We start from the raw sequence: 26,034 nt of genomic DNA, 5'->3' as shown, positions 1-26,034 counted from the left end.
CACCTGGGTGGCTCAGTCAGTAAAGCAGCTGCCTTCAGCTCAGGTCATGATCTGAGTCCAGGGATAGAGCCCCCACATCGGGCTCCCTCCTCAGCACAGACCCTGCTTCTCCCTCTGTGCCTGCACCTTCCCCTGCTCGTGCTGTCTCTCTCAAATAAATAAAATCTTTAAAGAAAAATTTTTTAATTAAAAAAAAATCAACATAAAGTATATAGAAAACTCATGACATATAGTAAGCATGCAATGCATGTTAGCACTTACATAAAACTTCAACTTAATTATAATTATCTTGCACTAAAATGTGATATCCAGAAAATTTACAAAATCAGCTGCTTAAAAATCTAAATACATGAGTTTTATAATACATGAGTAATTTTAAACAAGAAAATTGGTTTTACTATAAATTGTAAAGGCATTTCTCTTAGCCCATGAAGTCTTGCAGTCTGGGTCTATTATCACTTACATTTATTATAAAGGTATTAAAATATCTAGTAATTTAAAAAAACTACTGATGCAAAGAACATGATTAGAAGGAAAGGTTTTCCGTATACAAATGCAAATATCTCCTGTTAGTCATTGAGCAATTACAGTTTTGGTAGATAAGAGGTGTCATTTAAACTTCTCTCCAACATTACTGGATTTTGTTTTATTTTATTTTAATTAATTAATTTTTAAATATAAATTCGATTCATTAACATATAATGTATTATTGATTTCAAAGGTAGAAGTCAGTGATTCATCAATCTTATATAATACCCAGTGCTCATTGCATCATGTTCCCTCCTTAATGTCCATCACCCAGTTACCCCACCCCCTATTCCCTCATTACTGGATTTTGAAGAAGAAATGAAAATACTTAGAATTACTTATTTATTTACAGTTGAGTTTGCTTATAGTTCTGAGTTTTAAGCAAATTTGGATAAACTGAAAATAAATAGAAAATTCTTTTTCTATTTTACTTATGTGTATTTAGACCGTCAGGCTGCCCTAGTTTCTTTTTCAATAAACTGTGCATCTAGGTTTGTCACACTTATCAGATATTTTACTATTAATATCTTATTCACCCCTATACTTTGGTAATAATATTTTCTCTGGTTTTTATTTCTTAGACATAGACAGTTTTTAGGCTATGCTATACATATAATATTAACATATGTCCCTCTATACTCTAATCTCCCAATCTGGTAAAGTATTTTACAGAGTAAGAAGACTTAGATCCCATGGAATCTCACCTATGAAACTGTTTAGAGACCTCCAAAGCTGGATCTCCCAATTTTTTCCCAGTGTCTTGAATCTACCTCTCTATATTATACTGCATATTCGTATACTGTAACAATGTCTCTTTTAGCAAACAGCACACTCCTTAAAAACATCAACTCTCTTTTTCATCCTTCTAACTATGTGCCAGGCCTGGCAAATATTAGGTAGTCAATAATGTCTGCTGAATAAGACCAGTTTTTTCCAGTAGATGTTATACTTCTAATGAAAGTACTTCAGCAAATGTTATTACTTTATTACATGTGAGTATTTTATTAAATATAAAAGTAAATCAAATAGAGTTTTTATCTAGCTTGTCTCAAAAATCTGAATATAGAGGAATTGTTTTCCTCAGTAGAATTCCAATTTAATAGTGTAAGAAATAATTGTGATCTAAATTCCCCATTTTAAGCTTAAAAGATTAATTATTATTATTATTACTATTTTTAAATATACGTGCTGCTGGAGTCAGCATAATTTTTTTTTTTTTAATAATAACTGAGTGAACAGCCTCCTTTCAACAGCTTGGCTCAACGATCACTTTTAGGGAAATATTCAAGAAGCAACTGAATCTATCAGCTATTTTTTTTCTCAAAAACCACAAGTCACATCACTAATGATAAAAACAAAATTGTTATCATTGGCAGATATTCCCGAACAGAGAAATGCTTGTTCTGACCTAGGGGGTACTGAGATGTGGTCTGAGATGGAAGCAAGCAGGACTCTGACAGTTTGGCCTGGAGGCACATTCACCAGCCTCAGCCAGTTTCTTCCTCTGTGAAATGAGATCCAAACACCAGCCTCACGGGCTGTGTAGCCAAGGTTATCTGTTTTGGGCTGATGCTCTGTAGTACAGATTCTGGGGCTTCCAGAATCTAAATAGATCCACTGTTTCAAACCGAGAAAAGTCCTAACCCCTTTGTAAAGTTCCTCCTTAACAAGGTGAGCTATTCTTTCTGTGGGCGAAAATATAAACCCGTTTCTTTGCTGCCCACTGGTCTGGTATCCAGGGCACTTAAATTTTACTCTTCAGTCAACAGGACAGAAATCCTTCATTTCACATTGTCAGCGGTGATCTTAGTGATGTAGCTACAATGCAGAGCCTGTTAAAACCTTGGGGGTGGCAAGTGACAGCAGGAATTGCATAAGGAGCATAATAACCCTTCAGTCCTATGGCCTCACTAAATATATCCATCCTCCAAATTTGAATTCTAGAAATCTGTACACATAGACAGCACCGTGCTGGCCGCCTGTAAAAATGACTTCACAATATGTTCATTTGCATGTTTGTTCTGAGGGTCAATATAAGAAAAGACCTGGGGGAGTAGAACATTCTGTGCTGTCGGTATTCTCAGGAACACCAGCCATCATGTTATTTAATGTTCCTCTTACAAATTAGGGGAGAACCTAGAGATGGCAGGCCCATTAATAACTATTTCACTTGAGACTGAAGGCTCCTGAACAGGAGGGAGGTACCTTTGAGAAACATCAGTTGAAAGACAGGAGGGAGCATTGACAAATTGTGACAACGAACATTGCTGACTACCTACTGTGTGCCAGGCACCTTAAATATTTCTCAGCTATGGTACCTTTAAAAATAGAGGAGAGCATGTAATTTGAGTGTTGGGATTTGTAGACAAGAGTTCAGGTTTGAACACAGCAACTTTGATGAGACAGGATATAGGAAAGAAGATTCAAAAACTTCTATTGCTCCAACTCATCTTTTTAAAGAACTTCAAGCTGTCACCACCAGTAATCAATATTTATCTAGAATGGTTGACATTCGCATTAGGATACAGAAGATAACTTATAAGATATGTAAAAGCATCTGGCATACAGTACATTTTTAGTAACGCTACTTTTACTTTTAATTCTCACGAATTGTTCTGCCAAAGGTACTGGATCTCACCATGGAAAAAAATTCTTTTTCCAAAGACATTGATATGTCTACAGGTATTCTATTGTACTTAGTATTTTCAATAAGTTTAAGGACATTAAAAATAATATTGATTATTGGGAATAAATGTTGGTATTATGTATTTAAGATATTAATAAACCCAAATTATTCCATTAGAGACATAACGACATTGATATGAATGTCTCAGCAATGCCACCAAAGACCTCCATGTCACTAAATTCAGTGGGTGCTTATCAGTCCTCTTTTTACTTCACATCCCAGGTTTACCTGTCAACCCGTTTCTCACTCCATCCATTCTTCTATGTCATTTCATGTCCAATCTATTACTTGGAACTGTTGATTTTATATCCCCTCCCCATATGCTTTTCTCATCCATCAATTTTTATCCATCTTTACTATCATCACTTTAGTACCAGCTAGATTCACACCTCATCACTAGTAACTGGCTCACTGCCCTCCCTACATCTACCATGGCTCCCTTTGATTTTCTTCTACATTGCTAGAGCCAAAATAATCTTTTAAAAATGCAAATCTTTTAAAGTTAACCCTACTAAAATTCCTACATTGGCTTACTCAACAGGTCACAATAGTCTCTGTCAATAGGACCTTCGAGACCCTGTCTACGGAAACTCTTCTACTTAGTGTAACCCTTCCATCAGAGCCACTAGGATTTATATTCGCATATCTTCTATTAGCTTTTTTTGCCTTTAATCTCTGCCTCAAATTGGGGGAAATTCAGGGAGATGCCAGTAGGTTGGCACCAATTCTCTAACCTCCATGCAAAGTGATTAGGAGGAAATTTTATGACTGCTTTCAGTTTCTGTGGAAAAATGTTTTTTCTCACTTCACATTCTGTAGCTATAGAATACCCTTATATTCCTCAGAAGCCTAATCCGTTTTAGGATGCCAGATCAAAGCCAAGTTATGTAAGGATAAAACAAATCTGATGTTAATGCCACGAGGAGCTCAAGATCCTTTATATATCATGATGTTTCTTATACAACGTCTAAACCTTATGTGTTTATTTTTTAATTTTTACTTTTTAAATGTTTATTTTTGTGAGAGAGAGAAGGAGAGAAAGCATACATGGGGGAGGGGGAGATGGGGGAGAGGGGTAGAGGAAGAAGCAGACTCCGTGCTGAGCAGGGAGCCGGATATAGGGCTCCACCCCAGGACCCTGGGAAAGTGACCTGAGCCAAAGGCAGATGATTGATAAACTGAGCCACCCAGGCGCCCTAAACCTTGTATGTTTAAAGATAGGTTGTTAGGTTCCATCTTTCTAATACATAGGGAAGTGGCTTTGGAGTCCTATCAAGTAACTTTCTTAACCTCTCCAGCCCTTAGATAAGTAAAACAGGATAATAAGATTACCTTTGACATGAAGTTATTTTGGAGGATTAACTAACATAAAGTATGTAAAGCACTTAGCAGAAAGCCTAGCACGTATTAATGATCAATACGTTCTAGTTATTATTTTAGTTTGTGATAGTCACAAAATCCATTTTAAGGAGGTCCTTTTAGATGAATCTAATTTTTTTTCTTTGGAGGAATGGAATACTAAGGATTTGAACATTGGTTTTGTTGGTTGAAATCATCGTATCACTGATATTGTTCTATCAGATAAATGCACATTTCACAATGCGTGAACTGAAACAGTTAAGATTAATCTTATTATTACTCCTCAGGAAAGGAATACACACCAACCCTCTCTTACTTGGTGTCATTGTAAACTAATAATCAATATCCTTTTTTTTTATTACATTACTTCCAGCTCCTAGAAGAAGATTCTTATCATTTTGGGACTTTTCAGGCAGAAAGTTCACTGCACTATTTTTGTCTGTAGGATGATTTCTGTTGGTGGCAGAGACTCTACTGGCCCCTGGTGGCATCTTCATTGGTTCAATGCTGTACCTCAGAAATAATTACGATTATTCTTAGTCATAAATTTTGCAGGCAGGCAGAACTTGAGAGTTGCTTTTTCATTCTGATCTGTCAGAGTAGGGATTCTTAGTTGGGACTCTCTCCTACACACTAGTATCTCAACACCAATGCTTCCTCTAGGAGCAGAATCATTTTGCCTCCTTTAAGAGTCATGCATTAGGGCAGCCCGGGTGGCTCAGCGGTTTAGCGCCACCTTTAGCCCAAGGCGTGATCCTGGAGACCTGGGGTCGACTACCATGTCAGGCTCCCTGTGTGGAGCCTGTTTCTCCTTCTGCCTGTGTCTCTGTCTCTCATGAATAAATAAGTAAAATCTTAAAAAAAAAAAAAAAAAAAAAGAGTCATGCATTAACCTCTTGAGTTCCAATTTTGCTGTCAGAGTTTGACTCAACAGACAAGATCCTGAAAGTTTCTCCCCAAACTCTGGTGTCCTTTCTGACTTCTTACCTGTGATGAAGGGGTTGGGTGTTACTTCAAACTTTTCTGGGTCCTAGTTAGGATCTCAGTGATCCCCAGTCTACGCCTGTATAAAGATATGAACTCAGATGTCTGAAACACAAGTTTTTTTTTCCTATTACTCCCTTTGGGTTCAATTTTGAATTGCCTACTCCAAAGGGTTGATAAGGTCATAATCTTTGCCAGTTTCTGGTATCTCACTTTTTTCCTCTTGGGATTGGATGTAAACTTGATAATGTCTAGTATGGTAATAAGTTTTGGGGTTGGGAGCCTCTGGGTCTCAAAGTCGTCTGTCAACATAGGCTTCTAATGAGACACTAGACATCCTACCTCAGTCATCAGTTGTCCAGGCCTCTGCAGAGTTCAGATTCCCCTTCTGCAAGCTCCTGAAGTGTGGAGGTCATCTTTCCTCTTCTGTGGCACACTTGGGAACACAGGGATATTGTTTTGCTCTCACTCCAAGTTAGGGCATAGGAAATCTTTGGGAGTTTGTCTAGTTCCCATCCATCTACTTACACCATTAATCCATACTCTCTCTGGGGCCTGCTGCCTTCTTGAGGCTACATTGGGGAATCTGGGTGCTCTGTTCCCGCTGCTCTCAGATCTCATAAACCTATCTACGGAGGTTTGCTGACTTCCTGGCGAACATGGTTCAGAGACTTCTCATCTTTGGGCAGTGGAAATCTGCCCTGACTTTGCTTCCCCTCCTCCTCTACCATTCACAACCCCCTCATTTTCCAGCATTGGAGATGTTGGAGTTTTACTATTATTATTTTTTGCCAGTGGGAAGCCATGCTTTTAAAAAAGATGCTTTGTCCAAATCTCTTGCTATGCCAGCCGGCTTTTATGTTCCTGTAAAACCAAGCCTTTTGCAACTCCAAAGCCAGGAAAAGACTCTGTTTTCCCCCACTCTGTTTTCTTTGCTGTTACGTGTTTCTCCTTAAAGCAACGAGCACAGGATACCTAGCTGCTTGTTTGGGTGGGGTAATAAGCAAAGATACTGAGAGAGAACATTGGGTGGGGGATGCAATCTGTTAATATTATCCTACCACACTTATGGGAAACAGAAATAACAATAATGATAATAATAGAGCTCTTAGAGCAAATATTCATCCTTCTATCTAGATGAAATTGTGTCCTTAGCCCTAAGAAATAGTACATGCTCCTTACTCTTTCTTTCTACACATAGACGAGAAGACTTCAGAATTCAGAAGCCCTATTTTAAGCAAGCAGACTAACCATGGGACAGGTTGTCTTCTAGGAAGATTTCTCTTTCCACTAGAGATCAGTACTAGAGTGGCTTTGAAAGGTATGATTCTGTTATTCAAGTTTGTTCTAGGAATACGACAGTTTATATAAAGCTGTTACGTTACTGTGAAAAATCTAGGCACAGTGAGAGTAACATTTAGTCTTTTACACCCCAAAACCTGTGTAACAGAAGAATCACGTTATATTTCCTGAGAATGCAGAGGTATCCTCACAGTACCTTTGCAGTTTTAACTTCCATTTCGGAATACATTGATACTAGTAATTATTTTAGTAAAGTATCAGCTATTTGTTTTTATTTTTTTTTAAATTTATTTATGATAGTCACACACACACAGAGAGAGAGAAAGAGAGGCAGAGACACAGGCAGAGGGAGAAGCAGGCTCCATGCACCGGGAGCCCGACGTGGGATTCGATCCCGGGTCTCCAGGATCGCACCCTGGGCCAAAGGCAGGTGCTAAACCGCTGCGCCACCCAGGGATCCCATATCAGCTATTTGTGATTATTAACTGCTTATACTGGTTGAGCGCTTACTATGTTTCTGATACTAAAACATCCAAATCAGTCTTCACCTAATGCTGCCAGTGCAGCAGGTGACACTTGATCTGGGGGCCATGAGTTTAAGCCTCACAGTGAGCACGGAGCTTACTTTAAAAAAAAAAAAAAATTAAACAGACAAACTTAAGGGCTGCATATCATAATCCTAATTTACAGATGAGGAAGCTGAGGCACAGAAAGGCTAAGCAACTTGTCCAAAGTCCCAAGTTAGTATCTTTAGCGATTGAATTTGAACCCCAGAAGTATGATGGTGCAGAAGCCCTTAACCATGTTCCCTAATTAATCACAATGACGTTCCTAATGGCAATAATGCTTAGGAGGTTATGGCTAAAAGTGACAATTCCTGGACTGCTTAGCTAAAGGCTAATTTTAAGCTAGTAGACCAGAATAGGGCTTTCAATGTGAACTTATCATTTGGTATTTCTGAGACAAGGTGTAAATGACCAGTTTGCAGCCTGGAAGTGACCCTACACCGGAGAACAATTTATTTTGACTCCTATTCATCAAAGGACACAGAGGTTCTGTGCTGGGCTGACCTAGATCCTCCGGGAACCACAACTAATAAACACCATGGAATTCAAGGACATCAACTTATAAGGAATTAACATTTGACATTCATTTTAATGTGCTGGAATTTGAAAGGATCAGCATGAAGCGCTGATAATCTTCTCAAATTACACATAAATATACATGGAAATGAAATCTCTTATTAACATTCTTACAGAAATCCTCAAGGCCATTAGCATTCTCTGGAACTCATTCGTTCATTCAAGAACATGTACTGAGCAGCTATGGGGCACCCGGGTGGGGGGGGGGGGTGCAGCTGGTTGTTAGATCTCGGTTTCAAATATTCTTTTTTTTTTTTAAGAGATTTTATTTATTAATGAGAGACAGAGAGAGAGAGAGAGGAGGCAGAGGCCCAGGCAGAGGGAGAAGCAGGCTCCCTGCAGGGAGCCCGACGCGGGGCTCGATCCCGGGTCTCCAAGGTCACGCCCCGGGCTGCAGGCGGCGCTAACCGCTGAGCCACCCGGGCCGCCCCGAGATCTCGGTTTGGACTCAAGTCATCATCTCAGGGTCCTGGGATCCGGCCCGTCGCCCACCTCTGAGCTCAGCAAGGGGTCCTCTGAAGAGTCTCTCTCCCCCTAAAAAAATCAATCAGAAAAACAACATTTATGGAGCACCCACTCAACAGCAGTACTGCGAGTGTAGCGAGCTGCAAAACCGAATTCTCGTCCTCTGGGAGCTGGACTCTAAGGGCCGGGGACAGTTGAAATCGGTGATGAGCACTAGGGATGCGCCCCAGCGCGGAGAACCCGCCACTTCTCTCCACAATCAGCCTCTTACCCAGAGCGGAGTCTGTCCAAAAACAAAACAAAACAAACAAAAAACCAAAAAATTAAAATAAATAAATAAATAAATAAATAAATAAATAAATAAATAAATAAATAAGACAGGTATGATGCTCACACAAATTTTCCCATAAGGGGACAAGCACAGAGTTTCATCGGGAAAGGAAACTGCGCTCTCCCCGGGACGCTGAGCTTCGGAGCCTTTTGCCTCCCCCCCTTGATCACTCGTCCTGTTAATATATTTTTTAAATATTTTATTTTATTAATTTATTTAAGATCTTATTTATTTATTCATGAGAGACATAGAGAGGGGGAGAGACGGAGACACAGGCGGAGGGAGAAGCGGCCCGATCCCGGGTCCCCGGTCCCCGGGTCCCCCGGTCCCGCCCCGGCCCCGCCCCGGCTGCAGGCGGCTTCCGACGGCCGCCGCGGACTAGCCCCCCGGGAGGTGAGCGCGCCCGGAGCACTCCGCGTCCGTAAACGACGCGGCAAGGGGAGCACTTCTCTTCCCAGTTTGCAGACGACGCAGCCGAGCGCCGCACAGGCGGCCGCACACCCGCGGGCTGGGGGGGCCGGGGCCGGGGCGCGCGGAGACGCCGACGCCGGAAGTCGGGGCGCGGCTGCCGGAAGTGGGGGCGCGGCTTCCGCACGTCCCGCCGGAAGTGGCTCGTCAGCGCCGCCGCCGGGTGTGGGTGGCCGTCCACGAGGTTCTCCTGGGAGTTGGGTCCCGAGCGCGTCCGCCGTTGGAAATGTCGCATCCGTCCCCGCAGAGGAAGCCCTCCGACCCCGGCAACCCCAGAGTCTTCTTTGACGTGGCCATCGCAGGGGAGCGAGGTGAGCGGAGGCCGCGAGGAAGCCGGGCTTCCCGGGGGTGCGGGCGACCCCGAGGGTGGCGAGCGGCCGGGCCGCGGGTGACCCGCCGGGGCAGCGCCCTTGTGCCGGGGCCGTCGGCCGCGCGGAAGCTTCTGGAACTCTCTGGGTCGGGGACGGCGGCGGCCTTGACGCGGCCTCGCGCGGTTTGGGTCGGACCCCCCGCCGCCCTGCATCGATCGTCGGGCCGCCGTGAGGAGATCTCGGGTCCCACCGCGCCGCCCCTCACGCCACGCGAGACCCGCCTGCAGGTCAGAGCGGCTTTTCGCTTGTGGCTTTTCTGCTCGCGACGGAGCCGCGGCCCGGAGGCCCCGCGGGGCCCGTGAAGGCGCGCCCGGCGTTGGCCCCGGTTGCCTAGGCTACGTGCCCGGCGCCGCGGCCCCCGACGGCTCGCGGAGGAGCGCGGGGCTCTGCAGCCGGCGTCCTCCGGGTCTAGAGCAGGGCAGGGCAGGGCAGGGCAGGGCTGCAGGCGCCGGGCTGGGCACCGCAGGGTTCGCGCACCCCGTGGCTCGCTGGGACGCGCACGTGTATTTATACGCAGATGCAGTCTGTCCTGAAATTAGGGGCAGGTCTCTATTTCCCCCTCCTAGGAGTTGTCTAAAATGGGAACTTTCCCATCTTTGGCTTCAGCGGATGCGCTAAGGAGGTTTCGTGGAACACAAGGACTGCAGCTGCCCTCAAGACTCAGCCGGCCCCAGCCAGCCGCGCGAAGGATATTTGATTTTCCCCTGTGGGTTACTTCCGGGGGGGGGGGGGGGAGATTTCGGAGTACAAGTAGAAGAAATTACCCAGAATTTAAAACTGTTTACTTTGTGGTGTCTCTTAACACGGGTGCTGATCTTCTGGCTGCTGTATTTATGATCCTTTATTAAGATGTAGGAAAATAATGGTTTCCCCTTCATCTAGATACAGGACGCTTAACATGAGCCTAATTTGAGTATTAGAAAAATGACCAAAAAGGAGAACTTGATATCTTAGTCACTATGGTTCTACCAAGTGTCCTTTTTTTTTTTTTTTTTTTTTTCTTTTTTTAAAGATTTTTAGGGCAGCCCTAGTGGCTCAGCGGTTTAGCGCTGCCTTCGGCTCAGGGCGTGATCCTGGGGACCCGGGATTTCTCCCTCTACCTGTGCCCCCCCTCCTCTCTTTCATGACTAAATAAATCTTTATAAAAGAAAAGGGTTTTTATTTATTCATGAGAGAGAGAGAGAGGCAGAGACACAGGCAGAGGGGGAAGCAGGCTCCATGCAGGGAGCCCGACCTAGGACTCAATCTTGGGACCCCGCGGTCACGCCCTGGGCCAAAGGCCGGCGCTAAAACGCTGAGCCACCCGGGCTGCCCCGCCAAGTGTCTTTTTCATTTGCTTATTTCGTTGCTTGTTTTGCATACTGACGTGATTTCATTTTTTTTCTTTTAGTTGGTCGAATTGTCTTAGAATTGTTTGCAGATATTGTACCCAAAACTGCAGAAAATTTTCGTGCATTGTGTACAGGAGAAAAAGGCATTGGACCCACCACTGGGAAACCTCTCCATTTCAAAGGATGCCCTTTCCATCGAAGTATGTGTAAAAACTTTGAATCCGATTCTTCTAAATCTGTATAGTAGGAATTAGGGAAGAAAATACTAAGTGAAGAGTCAAAGTTAAAAATTACTGTTAGTCTCAGGAGGATGTTTGGACATTTGAGGCAGTAGCTCAGTTTCATAAAGCTTGGTCTGTGAACAGTGGAATTCTGAGAGGGTACTAGAGTTTGCTTAGAGAGAAGTGCACTACCCAGCTTCAGCAGTGCCATAGCTCTTCACTCCAGTGGGATCAAATTGAGAAGAAAGGATGTGCCATGATAAAGAAGCAGACTTTAGATAGTTTGACGCCTGGGGGCAAAATTGGTGTAATACGTAATTAAAAAATGACATTTCACAATCTTCATCACACTTTGTAATCATACCTTTGTTTAGTAATTATTTGATGCTTCCCCTAATAGATTGTAGGTTCTATGAATTCAGGAACTGTATCTTCTCATCATCTTGTCTTCAGCATGTAGTATATAGTTACTGAGTGGACACTCAATAAATATTTATTTAATGAATAAACAAAGTATAATCATGAGTAGTTTTTTTTTAAAAGAAACATGGAAAAAAACGAATTGATTTTTAAATATTTGAACTGTTGATTTACGTTCATGTTTAGTAACATGCTGAAATATACTGTAGAGTGGAGTATTTAGAAAAGAGTTGACCTAGTGGGCCTGAGGCTGCTTTCCTTGGAAAGGTTTGCTTGCAGCGTGGCTATAAGCTGGAGTTTATGAACTTGGCACTGGGACCATTCCCTGAGTCATAAAGATGGTTTACTATGCCTGGATTGTTTGTACCAACACTTTGATTTATGTAGAACATCTGCTTCCCTTTTTGGGAGTGTGGAATTTTGGTACATGCAAGGTAGGGAAAAACTGCATGATCAGCCCTGATAAAAACTTGGGTTCTGAGTCTCTAACAGGCTTTCCTGGGCAGCGACATTGTGCATTTGTTGCAGCATTTTCTTTGCTGGGAGAAGAATGTACTCTCTGACTTTTCATGGGAGGGAGAGACTATAAGGAAGCACATGGATTTTTTTCCAGGCTCCGTATCTTTTTCTTTTATCATCTAGCTGTGTATCCTTTATTGCTGTAATACGACCAAATGCTGAGTCCCATGAATCCTAGGAAATTTCTCAACATGAGAGTGGTCTTGGGAACCTTTGACACCAAGTGATAATACTTGCTGAAGTCCTTCCATTATGGTGTCACAAATCTACTGGGAATAATTGGTCTTATTTAGTAGACATTAATGAGTAACACGTGTCTAGCCATGTGCACAATGAAAAACAATTGTTGTACTTATGGAATGGTTTTCTGGAAGAGCTAGATCATTACAGTATATGTGGTGATGTAGAGGTAGGGTCGACATGGTGTGTGAGAAGTTAGGAGATCCAACTTTGGGATCTCAGTGACAGTTATGTAGAGGGGGTGCCCTCTGAACTGATTCTTGGATTATTAGTAAGTGATTGGGCCCTAAAAGTACTTTGGACTCAGGCTATGGAAAGACTTTTAAGAGTTTGGAGTTGTGGGGATGGGTGGGGAAAGACAGGAGAGTGTTACAACTAGAGTCATGTTTTAGGAAGTTAACATCTTACTACGGGTTCATTAGTTAACATTGCTGGAGTAATCCATATTTAGTTTTTAATAGTTATTTTACTTTTTTTGTAGTTATCAAGAAATTTATGATTCAGGGTGGAGACTTCTCAAATCAAAATGGGACAGGTGGAGAAAGTATTTATGGTGAAAAATTTGAGGATGAAAATTTCTATTATAAGGTAAAGTAGACAAAAGCATGTTCATTGCTAATAAAGGTTGTTACATGTGTGGGATACTTGTTGGATTAAGACGCCAATAAATGTCTCAGAAGAGTGCTTAGATTTCTCCTTGTAAAAGGTATCATATTTGCAAATACGTTCTTTAATTTAGAAAAATTGCATCTACCCATTTTATTTGGCAAAAATACGATGGTTATGTCAGTGTGATCCAGGTTTACACTCTTCACTAAAGCCAATGAGTTTTTAAGATTGGCCACCATATAGCAAAATTATTTCCAGGAAATATGTTCTCATTATCAGAAGGATGGTAACTTGTGCATCTTTATGCTTGAATTTGAAGAGCAACAAAACCATCGCTAATATCCAGGATGTCAGGGGATTTGAAAAGTAGCGGATATGATTAATGTCCAAGCTCCTAAAAGACATTAGTGGTGCCTGTGCCTTCTTATCTTCATTGTCCCAAGATGTAATCGGGGTTTATTGCATCATTCAAGTTGTAAGAATGGACATGTAAGTACAAAAGTATAGTAATATCTTTGGAAATGAGGAATATGAACAAGGTAATTAGGATAATTTGAAAAAAAATGTCATCGGTCTTCCAAACAGTATTTATTGGCAGCATCTATATGTATTTAGTACTGGCACCAGGAGTTTATAAAAATGAACGGCCTTGAAGACAAGGAATTTATGATTTTATGGGGAAGACAAGATTAAAACACATGGGACAGCTGAAGAATAATATAATAATGTGCAAATAAATGCTAAATTGATTAAGACTTTCTGTATAATAGGAGGAAGGTGATTTATATATTGCAAATTACTAGGGGAAGACATTGAGGAGGAATGGGTATTTAAGCTGGGTCTTGCAGGTTGGCCAAGACTTGGTTAGACAGGAACTAAAACATAGATTCCAGTTTGAAGGAGGGATATTATTAAGAAGAGCACAAAGGCAATGGGAGGCTGGGAAATAGTTAATCTATTCAGTATTGTGGAAAAGCACCAAACTTTGGAAAGGAAAAAGGAAAGCTACCTGAAGGACGAGAACAGATTATGTGATTGCTTTAAAAGAAAGGTTCTATTGAAAGGACGCGCAGTTTTTGCCTTCTAGAAACTTGGTAGCCCTGAGAGCTGAAGTTTTTGAGTTGGCAGGGGTAAAAGGCATTTTTGGTGGGAAGACTGACATGAAAGTACAACGCACATGGTTCAACAAAGAATAATTTAGAAAGCTTAAGGATAGAGTGGAAGGATGAAGAAACTCGGTTTCACAGAACCTTTGGACAGGTTGATGCCAAGTAGAAATTTGATTTCAAGATATTTGGGGCAGTTTCCTTAGGTCCTTCTTTGAAGAATGGTTCTTTGAAGATTCATGTGGGACGAAAGCCATAACCTTTGGATTCCTTTGAGATTAAGAAACTACCTAACAAAATGTCCTGTCTAAATTGAATATCCCATCACTGCTCCCAGTTTATTGATGTGTAAATGAAGAAACCTAGTGTAGGCCCATAAAAACGGAAAGACTATTGAGTTCTCAGAAAAGAGAGCTTTCATTATAAAAAGGGGCAAAGTAGAATCATTAGATTTCCTTAATGCAGCATCTTCATCTTGAAGTTGAGAACATAAGCATATTCTCAAAATGGCTGCTCTAGAAATCTGCCCCCGCCTCGTTTCTGTTATTTCATTTGGTTTCATAAGTTTTTTTAAAGTCTAAATGATTAAGTACCCCATGTTTGTGAATTAAAGGTTGCAGTTTATACAGAATAACACTACATTGTTTGCTCTAAATATTACGGCCCACCCTAGTTTTATGTGAATGGCGAGTAAAAGAACAGTTCAGGACTTCTAACCTTGGTTTTCTTTTATTGATTTGTATTTCTACAGCATGATCAGGAGGGTTTATTGAGCATGGCAAATGCAGGCTGCAATACAAATGGTTCTCAGTTCTTTATCACAACAGTTCCGACTCCTCACTTGGATGGGAAACATGTGGTATTTGGCCAAGTAATTAAAGGAATGGGTGTGGCAAGGATATTGGAAAATGTAGAAGTGAAAGGTGAAAAACCTACCAAAGTAAGTAAAAAGTTACAGTGAAATACACTTGTTATCTTAATTACTGTCTTTTTTTTTTTTTAAAGATTATTTATTTATTTATTCATAAAGACACAGAGAGAGAGAGGCAGAGACACAGGCAGAGGGAGAAGCAGGCACTATGCAGAGAGCCTGATGTGGGACTCGATCCAGGGTCTCCAGGATCACACCCTAGGCTGCAGGCGGCACTAAACTGCTGCACCACCGGGGCTGCCCTTAATTACTGTCTTAAAGGAACATAAATAAAAGGATCAGATGATTATTAGCTGAGAAAATGTTAGGATGACTTTTGGCATAGAAGCTTGGATGGACCTGCCACTTTTTCTTGAAACTTTTTTACGGTGGGAAAGATAAGATTAGAGTAGTTTAAAAGGAGATTTTTATTATTTCAACTTCAATTTTGGTGATTTTTTTTTTTTTTTTTTGGTAGGTTTCTTAACTCTTCTATGCCTGCAAAACTTTAAATCATTATGTACACTAATATATAGTAGGAAGAGGACAGGAAACCAAGAATCCTGTCTAGACTCAGCCTTTTAACTGGTGGTTTGGGTTTGATCATGTTACTTAAGCTTTCTGGGCATGTTTCTTCATCCTATAATAAATTACTTAAAGGTTTAGACTAGTTTATCTAATAAGTTTATAAAGAGCCTTGTGTTATAAATGTCCATGAAATCACAATGACCACAATACTACTTAACCTAGTTGGCAGGGTTTTGAGTGGGAATTGGAAACTGAAATATCTGCGGGAGATTAGCTGTCATTCACTGCATGAAAGAAACAGTAGTAAAATTGAAAGGACATGCCTCACTTAAAGAAAATTACGTACAGAATGATAACATTTTTTTAAGATTATTTATTTATTCATGAGACACACAGAGGGAGGCAGAGACAGAGGCAGAGGGAGAAGCAGGCTCCCTGCAGGGAGTGCGATGTGGGACTTGATCCCAGGACCCCGGGATCACGCCCTGAGCCGAAGGCAGATGCTCAACCGCTGAGCCACCCAGATGTCCCGAGAATGATAACATTTTCAACTTATCCTTTGTATACTGAGCTGTTAAATAGCAGTAAAACACTTTTCTAAAATAGTGACGTCATATTACTTGGAATGTATATAAGCGGCATTACTGTAATTAGAGCAGATAGATGGGACTCCGTCAGTCTGTCATTTGAGAAGTGACTTGGACAGTTTTGCACGTGACTTACAGCTGTTTAGCTTTTAAACCCAGACCTCTTGTTTTTAATCTCATTAATGTGATAGTACACCTCTACAATTTAGGATTATTTTTACAGTTGTGCGTTATTGCAGAATGCGGAGAATTGAAGGAAGGGGATGATTGGGGCATATTCCCAAAAGATGGCTCTGGTGACAATCATCCAGATTTCCCTGAGGATGCAGATATAGATTTAAAAGATGTGAGTACCTTCAGATTAGTCAAACTAAATTATTAAAAATAGTACTAAAATTTTGAACTTCTCATACTAATCTGTTTTAATGATAGAACCTAGCATTAAACCACATTAATTACTAAAATGCAACATATTTGTATTTTTTATACAGGTAAATAAAATTTTACTAATAACAGAAGACTTAAAAAATATTGGAAATACTTTTTTCAAATCCCAGAACTGGGAGATGGCCATTAAAAAATACACAAAAGTTTTAAGGTAATCAATTTATTTTTAATTTATTCTAAGAACTTGTAAATTGAATCATAAACTGAAATCCAGACTTGTTTATTATCTTTGGCAAAATTACTTGGCAGAATAATAACCAGGTGTGTTGAAATAGTTGCATTTCTTTTATTTTGTCTAGCTGCTGCTTTTGAAAAATTACAAAATATGGGAAAGTTGAAATAGTATACAAATACAACCACACCTTCACCTCTTCACTGATTTTTAACTTTTGCTGTATTTGTTTTTGTAGGATCATTTTGAAAGGAAGTTACAGATACCTTGATGCTTTACCCCTAAATAGTTGGGATAACCTTGACAAATTGAAATACCCCTAAAATATCACCAATAACAATAATATCTAATATGTAATATTCACATTTCCCCAATTATTTGTTTCCTTTCTTTAGTCCAGAGTCCGTTGCATCATTTGGTTTTATGTCTCTCATGTCCTCTAATCTTACAACTCTACCTTCGATTTCTTGAGTCATTTGTGCCTTGTGGAGTCTCTGGTTGGTTGTCTTACGAACGCCGCCTGTATTTGTTGGATTGCTTCCTCAAGATCAGTTTGAGGCTAAATATTTTGGCAAGAGGACTTAGATCACTGGTGGTGAATATTTCCTGTGATATCACATCCTGAAGGCACATGTCACTTAGGCCTATTTTGAGTTTTGGCACTTGGTTAAAGGGGCATCAGCCAGATGCTTGTGTCCTAAAAGCTGCCTTTTCCCTTTTGTAAATGTACTTTGTGAGGCGATCCTGTGAGGTTGTATGAATATTCAGTTGCTAAGCTTTCTTTCATCCTGTGGATTTTAGCGTCATTGAAGATCCTTGCCTAATCAGTTATTATAATGATTTTCTAATTTTATCACTTACTCTACAGTTATCTGGAATTTTAATGCTTGAAAGGGCCTCCTTCCTTCCCCCACCCCTTTTTAGTATCGTTATATAGATCTGTATATATCTGAATTTTTTTAAGGTCTGTCTATTGTACTATCATTCTTTTTGATGTTCAAAGGATTCCAGATGTGTCCAGTGGAAGCCCCCTTTCCTGTATCCATTGGATGTGTCCTATTAGTCTGCGAGCACTTGTTTGCTTTTTGGCACAAGGTGTTTCAGGTTCATCTTTTACTTAACCTTGTTGCCATATCTATTAATGGCAAGGAGCTCTGGTTCTTTTTATTAGGGGATAGACTTTAGAAACCAGATTCTGAGGGCCAGGTGTGCTCATTTCTGGGCCCTTTTCTGTGGGCAGAGCTAGGAATTGTATTAAAATACAGTTCAGAATCAACACTGAAGGGTTCTTCGCCTTGCCTCATTCCAGTTCCCTCTCCCACAGTGAGAATGTTGACCCAAACATAATTACACTGGAAAATACGTAATAGAGACCAGAGTTTTAAAAAATGGGAAATGGTAGGGGCCCCTGGGTGGCTCAGTGGTTGAGCATCTGTCTTTGACTCGGGTCGTGATCCTGGGGTCTTGAGATGTAGTCCTGCATTAGGCTCCCTGCAGGGAGCCTGCTTCTCCCTCTGCCCCCCCACCCCCCCTCTGTCTCACAAATAAATAAATAGACACAGGCAGAGGGAGAAGCAGGTTCCCTGTGGGGAGCGTGATGTGGGACTTGATCCTGGAACTCCAGGATCACGCCCTGAGCCAAAGGCAGCTGCTCAACAGCTGAGTCCCGCAGGCGTCCCTGGTGAATGCTGTTAAATTGGTTTCTTTGAATGCTTTGGGGAAAAAGTTTGAATAAATAAAAATCAATCTTAAGGAAAATAATATGATTGGGATCATTAAGAATATTAACATTAGCTTTTTTCTTTTCTTTAAAGATTTTACTTATTTGGTAGAGATAGCGAGTGCACAAGCAGGGGGAGAGTGGCAGAGGGAGAGGAAGAAGCAGGCTCTCTGCCGAGCAGGGAGTCCGACGTGGGGCTCTATCCCGGGACCTCAGAGCATGACCTGAGCCAAAGGCAGACAAACATTCAACTGACTGAGCTACCCAGGCGCCCCTAATATTAGCATTTGATGAGCTTTTTAGATCAGAAATGACATAACACTTATGTTCCCTTTATTCACCTATTTTCCAGATATGTGGAAAGTTCAAAGGCTGTTGCTGAGCAAGCAGATAGACTGAAGCTGCAACCTATGGCTTTAAGCTGCGTGCTGAATATTGGTGCTTGTAAACTGAAGATGTCAAATTGGCAGGGAGCAGTTGACAGTTGTTTGGAGGTGAGTCTCTTTGACGTCAGATTTTTTTTTTTTTAAGATTTTTAAAAATTTATTCATGAGACACATACAGAGAGGCAGAGACAGAGGGAGAAGCAGGCTCCCTGTGAGGGGCCGATGTGGGACTCGATCCCTGAACTGGGATCACGTCCTGAGCCAAAGACAGACGCTCAACTGCTAAGCCACCCAGGCGTCCCGACGTCAGATTTTTTGAAGGAGTTGGATTATTTATCAACTTGAACAAAAGCAACTTTATATGTACATTAATATATTTTATTACAGAGGACTTGAGACTCTATGAAACAACTTAAAAGTCATTTTATCTTTACATTTTTGGGCCTTCAATTCTTCTTGTTAATCCATTCATTTCATTGATAACATTATGTAACTTAATATCTCTGAAGATACTTTTCCTTTTTCCCTCAGAGCACATGTGTCAGCTCATTATTTACTCATTGAACATATTGAGCGCCTGTTATGTGCTGGGCACTGGAGGGCAAAGCCAGGAATGATTAAGAAAACGGGTTGTGGAACCAGTCAGCCCTGGTGTTTAAAAAAAAAAAAAAAAAAAAAAAAAGGCTTGGTGTTTTTTTTGTTGTTAGATTGCTGTCACTAGCTTCATGATCTTGGTTAAGTCCTAATTTTAGAGGACTTTATATTTTATAAAGTCCTTTATATTAAATGAAAATAATACTTGCCTTACAGGATTGTTACCAAGATTATATAATATATATACCATTTAGCACAGAGTTGGGCACATGTTAAGCACCTAATAAAGATTAGGTGTTTTAATTAAAAGACTCTTGTACTCTTTTTTTTTTTTTTTTTTTTTTTTTTTAAAGATTTATTTAGTTGACAGAACACAAGCAAGGGAACAGCAGGCAGAGGGAGGAGCAGGCTCCCCACGGAGCCGGGAGCCCGACCTGGGAGCTGGATCCCAGGCCTCCGGGATCACGCCCTGAGCCAAAGGTGGACACTTAACCTCTGAGCCACCCAGGCACGCCAAGACTCCTGTCTTTTTTTTTTTTTTTTCCCAAGACTCCTGTCTTAAGGAACCTTTCTTTGGGCTGAGGAGGGAGGCTGCTTCAAGTTAGGGTCACCTGTCTCTGGGGACATCCAGGAAGACTAACTGATCAAACCAGATGGGTGGCAGCATTACCTCCTGAAATAGGGCAGTTATGACATGCTCCCTATTGTATAGTTGAAGAATTTTCCAAACTGAACTTTCAGTGTATTTAGAAAGACCACCCCCAGTGCTTTTTATGGATTTTGCACATGAAGCTGTGTGCTTAAATCCCTGTGCCCAGAGCAAGTAGAAATCGTGAGATCTGATGTGTCTGGCTGGCTCAGCTGGGAGAGCACGGACTCTCCATCTTGAGGTTGTAAGCTCCAGGCCCTTGTGAGGGGTTAGGATTAAAGAAGAAAGCTGAGATCCCATTTGGTAGGATAGCTAGAATAAGGGAGAGGAATACACTTAGAAGGGAGCACGCAGCAGAGGAAGAAACTAGCCCAAGGAAAAGGTGGGTCTTCACTCTGGATTTTTTTCAAGTAGGCTCCATACCCAACGTGGGGCTGGGTCGCATGGTCTACCGACTGAGCCCGCCACAGGTCTCACCTCGGGATTTCTTGACTTTTGTGAGGCAGATAACATACCTTTTTCAGTAAAATCTTAGTATCGACTTTAGAAGATGTGACACATTCTAAAATGTTTATTTCACAGGAGAGACCTTTTCAATTTCACTTATGCTCCTAAAAAAACCCCTGGGTGGCTCAGTGGGTTAAGCATCTGCCTTCAGCTTGGGTCATGATCCCAGGGCCCTGGGATGCAGCCCCACATCAGGCTCCATCCTCAGTGGGGAGCCTGATTCCCCTTTCTGCCTCTCCCCCTCCTTGTGTGCACTTGCACACACGCTCTTTCTCTAAGAAATGAAATCTTTCAGAAAAGTGTTAACAAATTTTGATTCGTAATAGTTTTATCATGTAGGGCCCAATCAGGAGACAGAAACTATACAGTAATTGGAAAAGAGGAAGTTTAATATAAAATAAGGGGATTGGAATAATGAGGGAATGGCTAGTAAAGAGAATTCTAAAGGATATGGGAAAGCAGATACATACACATAGACCAGTCACACCCCTAGGCTAGGATGGAGGCCCCGAGGAAGAGGAACCTTTTTTATTTATGAGAGAGAGACACACACACAGACAGAGAGGGAGGGAGGCAGAGACACAGGCAGAGGGAGAAGTAGGCTCAGGTAGGGAGCCTGACGTGGGACTTGATCCGGGGTCTCCAGGATCAGGCCCTGGGCTGAAGGTGGTGCTAAACCGCTGAGCCACACGGGCTGCCCTGGAAGAGGAACCTCTTGACTGCCCCTGGGCTGAGGTCCAGACCTCACTGGGGAGGGGATGGCTGTGACTTCCTAGGTGGCAGAGAGGTTCACGGGCCACCGTGCTTAGGGAACTCTGCTGCAGTGAGCTCTGCTGTGTGCTGTTGACCAAGCTCAGTGCAGGACTCAGCACACTGGAACCTGGGGAGAAACAGCTTTTCTCGGCGATGTCCTTCTAGCACCCTCTACTGACAAAATGCAACGTGCCAGCTGGCAGAAGAAATTTGCAGGGTCCATCCAGCTCCTTTACCGTAGAGCAGTGAAGAGTCGATGTCCTGACAGGCAGTAAATTGAACTCTAGTACATATATTTAATATTTAGATAAAAATATAATTTTTTTGTAGGCTCTTGAAATCGATCCATCCAATACCAAAGCATTGTACCGGAGAGCTCAAGGATGGCAAGGATTAAAAGAATACGATCAAGCATTGGTAAAATTTTGTTCTACACTTTAATTTCTTTACAGTCACCTTCATAAATCATATATCTAATATTTCTTTAAACGTTTTTTTTCAATTAAAGGCTGATCTTAAAAAAGCACAGGAGATAGCACCAGAAGATAAAGGTAAGTTGGCAGTTTTTATGGTAAAAATTCATTTTGTCTTGTAAGAATTTATTGTCATGAACCATTGTACCCTTTGCCACTTATTTGTTCAACAGATACCACAAAGTGCCACTTACTGGCACTGACCTTCCTGCAGCCAAGTCAGGGTCCCTGCCCTCAACGAGCTTACATTCTGGTTCCTTTTCAGAATACTGATTTTCACACATTCAAATATTGTTTTTCTGTTGTATCATTTGAGATCTGATTCCTATTAACTAATTGTAGTTGAAAACACAGCACTGAAAGCTAACAGTATTTATGATGCATTTAATGTCTGGGACCATTCCTTAAAGCAGAATGAGGCCGTAATACAAGTATTCTAGTTACTGGATGTATATTTTAGGAAAGCTTTGAAAAGTTAGGACAAAACTTAGTTTTTCAAATACGCCTGCTACAAATAGTGATAAGAGATCTAGGTACTGAAAGACGTCCCGGTCTCTCACTGCTAAAGTACAACAGGGGAGGCACTCAGTTGCCTTCTCTAATGGGGAGACAGAAGGCAAATCTACATAGAATTCAGTTAGACTTTCCTCAGTTGAGAGAGTTCTAAAATTCTCAGTGTTCTAAAATTATGTGGTTTTTGTGTTTGTGTGATTACTTTTGTCAGTGAAATATGTTCTTAATTGAGCTCAATTACTTTACAGAGAAGAGTTTTTATCAGCAGGGAGGAAGAAACTATCCTACTAAAACATCAGTTGGGCATTCTAATTTTTTGGATGTTTTGAGAAATAACTCCTATTACATATTTATTTTACAGCTATCCAGGCGGAATTGCTGAAAGTCAAACAAAAGATAAAGGCACAGAAAGATAAAGAGAAGGCAGCATATGCAAAAATGTTTGCCTAAGAAGAAACCCGGTTTTACTTAAATTTAAATATGCATTGGTTGTGTATAAAGGCAATAAGAACATTTAAAGGCTTTGTCTGTTAATGTATGATCCCTGATGTGTTTCCTTTGATACTTCAGTTTCCCATTGTTTACAGTTTAAGAATACTGAAAAGAATTCACTCTTAACAGTGTTACAGAAACAGTGAAGTGGATTTTTTTAAATGCCTATTTGCATTAATCACAAAGAATAATGGTATCCAATGTGTTCCAACACATCGTGTTGAATAAACAGGATTGTGACTTAAGTTTGTATTGTTTCCCTTAATTCTTTGATGTATTTCTCTGTGGTTGGTTTTTGCTGATGTTTTGTTACAGATATTCAGGGGTCGGCAAACTTTCTCCAAAGGGCCAGACAGTAAAATATTTTAGGCTTTGTGGACCATGATCATCTGTCACAACTACTCATTTCTGCAGTTGTAGCCACAGAGTCTGTAGGCCATTGGACATCCTCGTGTCCCAGTAAAACTACCCATGAGAAAAGTGGTGGGCTGCCTGCTGACCTCTGGCCTAGAATATACATTTATACCTGAACTCTTGAATTTGACAAGTCAAATCTGCATTAAAGGCCAGCAGTGTATTTGCTACTGGTACTGAATCTTTGAATAAACAACCTCATTTGTAAAGTTTTATGTAGGAGAAATACTCATAATTTTTTATAGGACAAATTTAGATTATAGGTATAAAGTTTTTATTTCATTGATAATTTTATGAACATTCTGATGAGTAATACACGGTAAACTATTTTGACACCTGTTGACTTCTAAATATGTAAAGTTACCTTGCCATACATTTTAAGGAAACTATCAAACGTGCCGCAAATGCAATCAGTTGCAGTTTACATTCCATTGTAAGCAGGTCCTCCACCACCTTCAGGTACCACCCAGTTAATATTCTGACTTGGATCTTTAATATCACATGTTTTACAGTGTACGCAATTCTGAGCATTTATCTGTAACCGAAATCCATCACCTTGTTCCAAAGGTACAAATTCATAAACTCCTGTAAGGAAAAATAAATAATATTGTGAAGTACCTATTTTAACTTTTAAAATACACAAGTTAGAAATTGAAGCCCTGGAAACAGCTACAGAAACCATGAAGGTTTGTTTTCTGAATGTTTACTCGTGAAGATCACGAAGATCTTGGTGTGTGCTATTGCTATTAGTATAAATATCGAGAAAAGCAGAAGGTGCAGCAGTATTTGAGTTCCAATTTTACGTGTGTGTGAAACTGAAAAGACAAATTAAAATTAGCGCCAGTCCTTATCCTTCAAAGAGTTTACACACCAGCGTAATGACAAATGATTTAAAAATAAAACAAAAGCCCGCCAAGGTCCCTACCCTCAGGGAGCTTACATTCTACTCGTCCCTCCCAGAACACGCTGGCCTTCAGACGTCTGCACGCCAGTCTATGGTATCATTGGAGAACCAGTTCCCATTATGGTTCTAGTTGAGATTCATGAAATGCTAAACTATTCATGATGAATTTAATGTCTGGGACCATTTTTTGAGCTGATGTGGCTGTGCCCTAGTATTTTAGTATGTAATTTTGTGTGTGTGTGAGAGCGAGCGAGCAGTCATGACAACGGATTTAAGTCGTGAACATGGAAAGGTATTCAGTATTCCATGATCCATATCTTGGTCTGGACAGGAAAGCTTTTTTTTTTAACTTGACCTGGGATCAAGGGTTGGCCGCCTGATTGACGGAGCCACCCAGGCACCCCAGGAAAGGCTTTTGAGAAATGACAATGGAATCCGGCTTACCAAAAAAAATCCCCATTGTCTTAGCATTGCTAGAGTAAGAACCATAAAAATGAGTTTTCTAAAGGAAGCTAGATACGGGGGGTCATTTACAATTATCATGCAATGGAAAGAGAAATTCCTTAGAAGAATGGAAGCCTATTTCCACGTGGTTAAAACAAACCTGTGTGTGAGGGAGCGGGGAAGGCACAGGACTGACCTGCAGGGCAGAAGCGCTGCTCCGGTCCATCGAATAGGGACAGATTTCGATTTACGGGGATACTGTCGTCCCTTAAGGTTAAGTGTGCTGGCTGGTCATGCTCGTGGTTAGTACCACTCAGTGCCACAGACGACAGAAGGTCAAAACTGATCTGTCCATCTGGTTTTGGATACTCAATAGGTGTGCAGTCCTTGGCTGGCTTGAGCTGATCAGAGTCAGAACCTTAGTTTTGAGGAAGATTTTGAACAAAAATGTAACATGAATGTAAAAGTATTTTCTCAGGCATTTTTATGAAAACTTGAGAATATTATACTTCAGTTCCCTTATAGCAAATGATAACACTATTATGGACACTGAATTTATTATTTCTCTAATAAAACAAGTCTGAAACATTGAAAAATTCACTGTATTAATCAATCCCATCCCTGAAATTACAGAGATTTTTATTATTTTTTTTTAAGTAAAGTACCCCCAACGTAAGGCTAGAATTCAAGACCCCAAGATTAAGAGTTGCACACTCTACTGAATGAGCCAGCCAGGCACCCCCATTCATGAGTAGCCGGGGTAGGTGAGGATTGTAACAGTCATACTCAAATATGTCAGAATTACCTTTGTGCTTTAGAGTCCATGGCTCCATTCCTCTAAATATCCAGTAAAAGATTCCAGTGTAAATCATCCCGCCATATACGCCCAGTATTCCATGGCAGGACGGCCTTATATTTCTAACAGTATATAGCTCTTTCCACACCCATGATTTCTTTAAATTGTCTTCATACTCAGTTACATGGAGTCCTTTTATTAAAAACATGAAATGTTTTGTGTCAAATTACCTTAAGTATAAAATATCAAGGTATTGCGCTACTGAAATATCTTTTTTTTTTGATGAATGAAATCTTAAATTTAGTAGTCATGTAAGATCACATTTGAAGACTCTTTCATGTATAAATGTTGGCATCTTCCAAAAAGATAACCCTTTGATACATGTTAACAGGTGGTAAGGCATTTGATTTCTTAAACTTAGTAATATGGAAAATTAGTTTCAAAATTCAGTGAACCTGAAAAGGCTAAAGAGTTCATGCTAACTATAAAAGTGAAAAAATTTTTTATAATTGATTAAATGAAACACTTCTACCTGTTACAGGTTGAATTTGTCCCCCCCAAAACATCATTTTCAAGTCCTAACCCCCAGGATCTCAGGATGGGTCAGAACAGGGTCACTGCAGATGTAATTAGTTGAAGTCATATTGGAATAGAGTTGGTCCT

The 26,034-nt window shown here is 40.8% G+C and overlaps 2 protein-coding genes across 3 annotated transcripts in view; one reads left to right on the top strand and one right to left on the bottom strand.

Annotated features, from left to right (window-relative positions):
* The first annotated feature begins 9,391 nt into the window (after positions 1-9,391).
* PPID (peptidylprolyl isomerase D) lies at positions 9,392-23,058 on the top strand. Its single transcript, XM_077846511.1, has 10 exons — positions 9,392-9,576; positions 11,027-11,167; positions 12,849-12,955; positions 14,834-15,022; positions 16,331-16,453; positions 16,599-16,705; positions 18,799-18,940; positions 21,666-21,752; positions 21,844-21,886; positions 22,683-23,058. The coding sequence occupies exons 1-10, from the start codon at positions 9,492-9,494 to the stop codon at positions 22,769-22,771; spliced, it is 1,113 nt and encodes a 370-aa protein (XP_077702637.1). The 5' UTR covers positions 9,392-9,491; the 3' UTR covers positions 22,772-23,058.
* ETFDH (electron transfer flavoprotein dehydrogenase) overlaps positions 21,754-26,034 on the bottom strand; it is a 30,411-nt gene continuing 26,130 nt past the window's right edge. For both annotated transcript variants that reach the window (XM_077846510.1, XM_077846509.1), the window contains 3 exons: positions 25,381-25,563; positions 24,772-24,993; positions 21,754-23,812 (listed from right to left, as the gene is read on the bottom strand). In XM_077846510.1, the coding sequence (XP_077702636.1) occupies positions 23,649-23,812; positions 24,772-24,993; positions 25,381-25,563 (569 nt within the window). In that variant the 3' untranslated portion in view covers positions 21,754-23,648. The remainder of the gene's footprint in view (positions 23,813-24,771; positions 24,994-25,380; positions 25,564-26,034) is intronic.

Source organism: Canis aureus, chromosome 13 (assembly GCF_053574225.1).
Source record: "Canis aureus isolate CA01 chromosome 13, VMU_Caureus_v.1.0, whole genome shotgun sequence".
NCBI lineage: Eukaryota > Metazoa > Chordata > Mammalia > Carnivora > Canidae > Canis > Canis aureus.
This window is presented reverse-complemented; position numbering and strand designations above follow the sequence as displayed.